Source organism: Melanotaenia boesemani, chromosome 22 (assembly GCF_017639745.1).
Source record: "Melanotaenia boesemani isolate fMelBoe1 chromosome 22, fMelBoe1.pri, whole genome shotgun sequence".
Lineage (NCBI taxonomy): Eukaryota > Metazoa > Chordata > Actinopteri > Atheriniformes > Melanotaeniidae > Melanotaenia > Melanotaenia boesemani.
This window is the reverse complement of record NC_055703.1, coordinates 10,209,925-10,219,804: the sequence shown is the minus strand read 5'-3', so window position 1 is coordinate 10,219,804 and position 9,880 is coordinate 10,209,925. Positions and strand designations below refer to the sequence as shown.

The 9,880-nt window shown below is 39.6% G+C and overlaps 1 protein-coding gene across 2 annotated transcripts; it reads right to left on the bottom strand.

Annotated features, from left to right (window-relative positions):
- Positions 1-201: 201 nt before the first annotated feature.
- LOC121633190 (galectin-3) lies at positions 202-5,634 on the bottom strand. Of its 2 annotated transcripts, XR_006009014.1 has the most exons (7): positions 5,468-5,634; positions 4,091-4,137; positions 3,370-3,906; positions 3,186-3,274; positions 2,859-3,030; positions 990-1,109; positions 597-682 (listed from the first exon to the last, which is right to left on the bottom strand). XR_006009014.1 is itself a non-coding variant. In XM_041975008.1 (6 exons), the coding sequence occupies exons 2-6, from the start codon at positions 4,130-4,132 to the stop codon at positions 524-526; spliced, it is 999 nt and encodes a 332-aa protein (XP_041830942.1). In that variant the 5' UTR covers positions 4,133-4,137; positions 5,468-5,634; the 3' UTR covers positions 202-523. The 2 variants fall into 2 exon arrangements, 1 of the variants encoding a protein (XP_041830942.1); XM_041975008.1 differs by lacking the exon at positions 990-1,109 and having other exon boundaries at positions 202-682.
- Positions 5,635-9,880: the final 4,246 nt, after the last annotated feature.

Here is a 9,880-nt window from a genome sequence, read left to right as displayed (position 1 = left end):
ATAATAATTTCTGTTTAGTTTATTTTCTGTTTGTATATTTAAGCTGATTTCAAAGTTTTATAGGAATTTTATATTTCTCTAAAAGAGCTTTTTCTTTTTTGTTGCTGTCGTACAGTTTGAAGCTGATGCACTGTCTTAAAAATAAATGGGGAGAACACTTGCCCTTGTTTAATTTTATTTAATCTTCATGGTCATGTTTAATTCACAAAACATTTTAGTTAGTATTAGTTTAATAATTTTGAAAATATTGTACACAATAAATACAGTTGTATCTTCAAACTGAAAAATAAACATTTTCTATTAAACTGTTAATTCTGTGGACCGTATTGGAGCATATAATAGATTGACCTTAGTTCAGGTCTTTATTAATATATAACAAAGTCACACTTTTTCTTGTGCTACCCCAGGGTAGCAGGTTTTAGTTCCTGCAAGATTTGCTTATATAAGGTGTTGAAAAGGTGCTGAAGTTACACCACACTGGCATAAAATCTGCTGCAAATGCATGTGAATAATAGTGTATTCCTTAAGGAAGCGTCTCCACGTTGATGTAAGTCAGGACGACATCGTTCAAAATGTTGATTCGGTCAATTTGATTGAGCTCTCGGACACGATGACGGAACTCAAACAGTGGGATGTTGTTTACCGCCACCCTAAATGCCTCAATAGTGCAGAGGATCTTCATCTGGAAAAAGAAAAAAACAACAGTGTAGTGTTTCGCTTGATTTTAAAGCATAAGAAAATGTTAAATGCATGTTGCATCAAGTCTTTACCTGACCTTGTAAACAATTATGAAAAAATGGAAAGTGCACAGACAAAAAACAGCCAGGAAATCCTGTTTACACCTTACACTATCAGATTAGTTGCTGATATGCTTGGAATGTCAGTAAACATGGACAGAAAGACTCTTGGACACAGCTCTACAGATCTGACACCTCTTTGCTGCGATTATTTTTATTGATGTTACTGAGCAATGTGAGACCCCCACTGACCTCCAAGAGCCTCCCTGCAGTATAACAGCTCCTTTATCTAGGACCCGCCTGCACAAACGACTTTCCAACCCTTTCCATCTTTTCCAAGCATTAGCCTGATGTTAATCACAAGAAAGCGACCTAAAGTCAGTCAAACACACCACGTGTAGCATTTTGAAACATTAACATGACCACTTGTTATTAGTTTTAGTTAGTTTTTTCCTTTCCTGCAACGTGCATTGTATAAAGGTGGGTATAGAAAATGGATGGATGGTTTTTGCCACGTAGTTAGTTAGTGTTTTACAACTCCATTTTCACAAAAGTTGGGAAGCCATGTAAGAAAAAAAAAGAGTTCAATGATTTGCAAATTTCATAAACTGATATTTTATTCTCAATATAGACAACACCAGATGTTAAAACTGAGCTGTTTTTCCATTTACTATATTAAAAATATGTTAAATAGTAAATATATGGAGAGAGGATATTAGGTTGTTTTCAAGTTGATAGCAGCAACACATCTCAAAAAAAGTCGGAACAAGAGCAACAAATGGCTGGAAACGTAACTGGCACAAATCAAAAATAACTGGAGGAGCATTTGACAACTAATTAGGCTAATTGGCAGCAGATCTGTAACATGACCGGGTATAAAAAGAGCATTTCAGAAAGACAGAGCCTCTCATACGTAAGGATGGACAGAGGTTTACCAATTTGTGACAAACTACATATAACAATTGTGGAACAATTGCAGAAAAATGTTCCTCAATATAGAATTGCAAAGATTTTGAAGATCTCAGGGGGGCACTGCATTGAAATCAGACATGATTCTCTCTTGGAAATCACTGCATGGGCTCAGGAAGACTTTCAGAACTCACTGTCTGTGAACACAGTTCACCCTGAAATCCACAAATGCAGATCAAATCTCTGTTGTGACCCAGAAATGCTGCCATACTCTCATTTAAAAGCTCATTGGTCTGAGGCAAAGTCTGATTAATCAAAATTTGAAATTCTTTTTGGAAACCATGGGCACGATGTCCTGCAGACTAAGGAGGAGAGGGACCACCAATCTTGTCATCAGTGGACAGTTCAGAAACTGTAGGCAGCTTCCGAATCTGTGAAGGCTCCATCAATGCTGAGGTTTAAAAGCAACAACTGCTCCCATCCAGACAACTTTGTTTTCAAAGAAGGTCTTGCATATTTCAGTAAGACAATGCCAAAACACATACTGCATCCATCACAACAGCATGGTTTTGCAGGAGAAGAGTCCGGGCGCAGAACTGGCCTGCCTACAGTTCAGATGTTTCATCAATAAAAAACATTTCGAGCAGCATTATATGAAAAATCGGGCCACAAAGGTGCAGGACTGTTAAGCAGCTAGATTCTTATCTTAGACCAAAATGGGACAATATTCTCCTCCTAAAACTCCAGCAACTGGTTTCCTAATGCCCCAGATTTTTGAAGAAAGGTGTTGAAAGAAGAGGAGATGCTACACAATGGTAAACATCACCCTGTTCCAAATTTTAAGTTGCTATCATGACATTCTAAATGAGCTAATATTTTTTCATATAATGTTAAATTGTCTCAGTTTCAACATGTGATATGTTGTTTATGTTCTATTGTTAATAAAGTATGGGTTTATGAGATTTGTAAATCATTGCATTCTGTTTTTATTTACATTTTATACACCATCACAATATTTTTTGGAACTGGAGTTGTATGTTGTAAAAGGAATCTTGTTTTCTTAATTTCTTACTTACTTACGTTTTCTTACTGGTTTAATCTAACCAATAACGACCCTCCATCTGTTTTGTTTTAAAAAAATCTGTGTCCCCTTATGCTGGAAATATAGTAGTTATAATTTTTTTGCTCCTTATCTGAGTCCTTTTTCCTCACCTCAAAAGGGCTCCCAAGAGCAAAAGGAAAGGGTCCCTTCAGGTCCCTCTCCTCCGAGCCCCAGCGCTCACCCATTTTGTGGTTACGGACCACCACCTGTTTCCCCCCTTCATTGAAGCGGGGATTGATGTGAAAGGCAATGTCGTTTCCTCTGAGGAAGTTCACTGTGAACCTGAGGGAGACAGAGCTGATTATACTTTATCCTTTTCTGTGTTGCATGAAATCCAACTTTTTTGAAGAGGATCAAGCACATCGATGAATTAAAAAAAATCTATAATATGGATGTAAGTAAAAGGAAAATATATTGATATTGTGGTTGTAGCTTACATTTTTGCATTAGGTTTCACATTACCCAGGATTGTCATCATCATTTTGTCATACACGCCCCGCGCCAGGTTTAAATTGTATGGAACACTCTAGACAGCAAAGGTAGAAGTATTGTCAAGCTATCTGACAACCAACCAACAACATTACAATGTCCACACATGTTAGGTTCTTTCATTTGACTCACAAGAGGTCCAGATGTTGGTGGAAGCCAGTGTTGAGGCATGAGAGGAGGATTCTGTCCAGGCCATCCTGACTGTCCTGGGTTATAAGGCCATCCAGGGTGGGCAGGCCAGATGGGTACACTTGGATGGATGCTGGCAGCAGGTGCAAGAACAGGAGCTTGAGCTGGGGCTTGAACTGGGGCTTGCATTGGAGCTGCTGGCTGGAAAGGTTGATACTGGGTGCCTGGCCAGCAAGGCTGGCAGGTCTGCTGCACTGTAGGAGTTGGAATTTGAGCTGGAACCACGGCTGTAGTTGCCGCTGGTGTTATAACTTGAGCAGGAGTTGTAACTGAAATTGGAGCAGGGACAGAGGCTGGAACTGGTTGTGTAGCAGGCCAGCAGGGTGTGTTTGGCTGGCTGGTCCAGCAAGGTGCAGGCTGGGTGGGCTGTCCTGGCCATGCAGGAAACCCGGTTCCAGACGGAGGCAGGCTGGGCCAAAGGCTGCTGGCCTGTGGGGCAGAACCGGAGGGCGGACAGCTGCCACACAGAGCGTCAGCATGCTGAGACGGAGGAGGAGAAGGGGAGGATGGAGAGAGAGGTGGATCAGGAGCCAGAACAGAGATACGTGGAAGAGAGAGGGTGGACAGGATGGAGGACACCAACTAGCAGTTGGAAACATAAGCAAATAATAAAACATTTATTTTCAGAGGGAAAAACTGGTGCAATGATTTTAATTATTCTTACCAGTGTGGGGATCTGAGGATTTGATGAGGTACTTACATCCATGTCGCCTGTCAAGAAAGGTTAAGTGATTTCGTCACAAACAAGTCTGAGATGATTTGATAGACATCCATCAAAAACTTTTATAATTAACACAAAACACAAACAGCTGCAGCAAGATCAAGCTTTGACAACCCATGAAGATAGAAAATAGTTCCCAAGCTAACCAGAACTCTACAGCAAACACCAACACTACGTAAAATATTGTGTAAATTCCATCTTTTCTGTTAACTTAAAACAACTGAATGAATCGATAAAACTGGATGGTCTGCAGAAAACCTCCCAACTCATGTAAAAATACAACAGCGCTTGGTTCTGGTTCATATTAGTTACTTAGGTGCACTTACAGAGGAATGTGGAAAAATAGCCGTTTGGTGCCTAAAAACTATACAGCTAATACACAGCTGCTCTTTTTATATCATTCTTCATAATGTTTGTCATTGGTTAAAAACAGAACAAACAGACCATTTCAAAACATTTCTTATCTATTAGTTTTATTATTCACAAAGTAATATTTGTCAAATACTGTATAACTATGTATTGTATATATATTTAATCTAACAGGGGAGAGGTAAGTTTTCTTCACCATTAACAAAATGCCCTTGATAATCCATCAAAAGCATTCAAACTACATGTAAAAATGAATTTAAGTAAATATATTCTCATATCTAGATTCAGCTTGATTGTGTGCATCTGTTTTGTCACCGGGGCAGTTAGAACAATGTTCGCCAAGTTAGTTCAGAATTCCTGAGGATGCTTTCTTTATTTTAAGGCCGGTCCTTTGAAAAAAACTAGTCCATGCAATCAGTGGTTTAATACAAGATATAAAGTATTTACTTGAGTAGGTATTTGAATTTTACTTGAATATTTTATGCTTTTTCCACATTGCTACATCTATTTTACACTTTTGGTTATTTGTGGCTTTCATATGGAAAATATATGCACCAGTTAATTTCATCAACCATCAGTTGAGTAAATTAGTTGTTTAAAGCCTTTTCTTATATACATGAAGCAGTGTGTGGTGCATGTTAGATTTCCATGAGATTTTATTAGGTTTGCTTGTTCAAGAAGATTTTTTACCCATTAATCTATTTTTAATTTCTTACCAAAAATCAAGTTACAATTTCTGTCTCCTATCAATCCTCTCATGTCTTCAAATTGAAATTGATAAAGTTTAAAAACTATCTGTTAAGTTTTTTAGGTTGCTCCAAATGCAGCAGCTACAACAGTAAAATTCTGGTGTCAAAGTATTAAAGTCAGAGACACTATTTAAGCAAAGAGTCAGGATACTTTCAGTATCATAGGAAACATACATCATATACAAATAGGAGAAACAGTTACCTTTTCTTTGTTTTCAGTCCTCAGGTGCACACAGGCGCAGGCTGCAGGTTGTGCTGTGGTTTAAGTCTGTACGTCTAGTTGCAGCCAAGCAAAAAGAAACTGGTTTTTATAGCCCCCAAATTCACACATCACTCAGCTCCTCCTCACTTCATCACTCCACTGATGCCACTCCCTGATCGTTTAAATAAAAACATATGTAAAACATATCATGAGCTGTATTTTATTGACATTGTTTACAATGCTCCAGAAGATTTTGTTTTCATTTTATTATTCAGAGGTTATGATTTTATTATTTTTAAAAATCCAGAGAAAAACTTAAATATTTTTTTTTAAAAGTTGCATCTTTTCAATCTTGTTTTGCTTTTTATAAACAGTGAAAAGTACAGCTGGTAAAGTGTGGTGTTCCAAATGACATTCCCTTTATTTACATAAACTAGGTCCAATGACAGCACAATGACTAGTTTTTGTGCTGATGTGGTTCATTTTGCCGTTAAGCAGTCATGGGACTGTGCAACACTCAGGCCATTCCTCATGCAGAGTAACACAATTACTGACGATATGTTCTCTGTTTGGTCAAATGAGTCAGACACTGAGAGCTGAAAATGTCAGACATTACCTCCTGGTTCACCCACAGGCTGAATTCTTTGGTTTAGTTCTGAGGACACTCCTGCTTCTGTTTTATGTTTTTCTTGCAGAGTTTGTTTTTGACCAATACTTTATTTTTTTCTTAACATCTTTCAGCATGTGTGGATATTAGATGTGTTATTTTGGCAAAACAAGAGAAATTTCAGAGTCACACTCAAGCAAATGAATCACAACATGATTATCCACTAAATCTCCAGGGCAACAGCATCATAATAAAAAGCATCAACATATGTGACTTCACACAGTTGCTGCTGTTGTCCTCACCGTATTATTAGATCACCCATCATCTGAGCTGAAAAATGTCAGCTTTTGCAATGACTGAATCTTTCAAGAATTCAGCACCTAACAGTCCAAAGTTTTAAGAGAGTGAAAACAAGCTTTTACAATGGGCTCTTCACTGTTGAGGTTGACCCTATTCTTTAAGTTAAGTAGCCTCAATGTACAGTTGGAAATGTTAGAAAAACAACCGTAACTCAAGCAGCTACTTGTTTCAACCAAGATATTCAGAATACCAGCCCCGAATACACAACATGTCCAACCTTGAAGCAGATGGGCTTCAGCAGTGGAAGACCACACTGGATGTCACTCCTGTACTGTAAGAATGGGACACTAAGGCTACAATTCACACATACTCACCAAATTTGGACAATAGAAGATGGAAAAATATTGCCTGGTCTAATGAGTCTCAATTACAACTGCAACATTCAGATGGTAGGGTCAGAATTTTGGTATAAACAACATGAAAACATTAATCCAAAATGCCTTGTAATGAACAACTCAGGTTGTTGCTGTTGTAATGGTGTATGTGAGAAATTTTCTTGGCCACCTTAGTACCAGTCAAGCATGATTTTAACTCCATACCTATCTGAGTATTGTAGCTGACCACAGTGTAGCATCTTCTGATGGTTACTTCCAGCAGGTTTATGCACCATGTCAAACATGTGCAAACAACTCCAACATGGACCAAGAGTTGTCTCAGGAGATTAGAAAGAAAATTATAGACAAGCATGTTAAAGGTAAAGGCTATACGACCATCTCCAAGCAGCTTGATGTTCCTGTGACTACAGTTGCACATATTATTCAGAAATTTAAGATCCATGGGACTGTAGCCAACCTCCCTGGACGTGGCCGCAGGAGGAAAATTGATGACAAATCAAAGAGACGGATAACACAAATGATAACAAAAGAGCCCAGAAAAAACTTCTAAAGAGATTAAAGGTGAACTTCAAGCTCAAGAAAAATCAGTGTCAGATCTCACCATCCGTCGTTGTTTGAGCCAAATTAGACTTGATGGGAGACGACCAAGGAGGACACCATTGTTGAAAACAAATCAGAAAAAAGCCTGATTGGAATTTCCCTAACTACATGTTGACAAGTACACAGCTTTTGGGAGAATGTCCTATGGACAGATGAGACAAAAATGGAACTTTTTGCTGAGGCACATCAGCTCTATGTTTACAGATGGAAAAATGAAGCATATGAAGAAAAGAACACTGTCCCTACTGTGAAACATGGAGGAGGCTTTATTATGTTCTGGGGCTGCTTTGCTGCATCTGGCACAGGGTGTCTTGAATCTGTGCAGGTACAATGAAGTCTCAAGACTATCAAGGGATTCTAGAGAGAAAAGTGGTGGCCAAGTGTCAGAAAGCTTGGTCTCAGTCGCAGGTCATCGGTCTTGCAACAGGACAATGACCCAAAACACAGCTTAAAAACACCCAAGAATGGAAGGAAAAAAAATTGGACTATTCTGAAGTAGCTTCTATGAGCTATGACCTAAATCCGTTTGAGCTTCTTTAGAAGAAGCTGAAACATGCCATCTGGAAAAGGCACCCTTCAAACCTGAGACAACTGGAGCAGTTTGATAATGAGGAGTGGGCCAAAATACCTGCTGAGAGGTGCAGAAGTCTCATTGACAGTTTTAGGAATCGTTTGATTGCAGTGAGGTTGTGCAACAAAATATTAAGTTAAGGGTACCATCATTTTTGTCCATGCCTGTTCATGAGTTTATTTTTTTAAATAATTCTGATAAAGCATGGCTGAAAAGCAATGTCTGACTTTCACTGGTTAAATTTCATAGAATTTTTTATTTATTATTACTTTTGTCAGAGTCAAGTTATTTCTGTGACCATTGTGAGTTTTTCTTTCATTAACCGAAGGGTACCAACCATTTTGTCCACGTCTGTATTTGTACCCTTCCATACTGTATAAAGACATATGCTCAAATTAACTCTCATTAACTTTTCATTTTGGCCTGACCTCAGGAGACTCCTGTGGCGCTCATTAGGCCAAAGGTTGCAGCTATGTTGGACAATTTAGGGAAGCCACAGGCATTGTGTCTAATAGCACAGGAATCTGTTGAATTGAGCATCTGGACTGATTAGATTAGATTAGATTAGATTAGATTAGACTTTATTATCTCACAGTGGAGAAATTCACTTGTTACAGCAGCTCTTGTTATAGAATAAAGTACAGAGAGGCAAAATAAGGTGAACATGCATCACAGCAAGAAAGTGCAATAGAAATTATTTACAAGTCTAAGAAAAGCAAAAATATGTACCGTTATAATATAAAGATATATATATATATATATACATACATATATATACATACATACACACATACATACATACACACATACATTATATATATATATATATATATATATATATATATATATATATATACATATATATATATATACATACACACACACACACTACATCCATACATAAAATAAAATAAAATATAACAACAACCTCACAGGCTATGTACATATTTACATGGTGATGGTGGGATATGAAGAATATGATGACATTGATAATGGGGGGTATTGCACAGTAAAATATAAATAAATATTACACAGTAATATGACTATACAGACAAGTTGTACAGTCTGACAGCAGTGGGGATGAAGGACCTGCGGTAGCGCTCCCTCCTACACTGAGGGTGTCTCAGTCTGCTGCTGAAGGAGCTGCTCAGCCCCCCCACAGTCTGGTGCAGTGGGTGAGAGGTGTTGTCCATGATGGATGTGAGCTTGGCCAACATCCTCCTCTCACCCACCTCCTCCACAGAGTCCAGCGGGCAGCCCAGGACAGAGCTGGCCCTCCTGACCAGCTTGTTCAGTCTCTTCCTGTCCCGGTCGGTGCTGCTCGCTCCCCAGCAGACAACGGCGTAGAGGACAGCAGAGGCTACCACAGAGTCATAAAATGTCCTTAGCAGAGGCCTGCATACTCCAAAGGACCTCAGTCTCCTCAGGAGGTGGAGGCGACTCTGGCCCTTCTTGTACAGGGCGTCTGTGTGGTGTGACCAGTCCAGTTTATTGTTGAGGTGAACACCCAGGTACTTGAAACTGTCCACCCGGTCAATCTCCTTCCCCTGGATGTTCACCGGTGTGTGGGGTAGTGTCCTTCTCCGGAAGTCAATCACCATCTCCATGGTCTTACTGGTGTTTAAGCACAGGTGGTTGCGCTCACACCAGTCCACAAAGTCCCTGATGACTGACCGGTACTCCAGCTCGTTCCCCTCAGACACACAGCCCACAATGGCTGAGTCGTCAGAGAACTTCTGGAGATGACAGCTGCTGGTGTTGTAGGTGAAGTCCGAGGTGTAGAGGGTGAAGAGGAACGGTGAGAGCACTGTTCCCTGAGGGGCCCCCGTGCTGCAGACTACCACCTCAGACACACAGTTCTGCAGACGCACGTACTGTGGCCGGTTGGTGAGGTAGTCGATGGTCCACGCGGCTAGCTTTCCATCCACACCAGCTCCTTC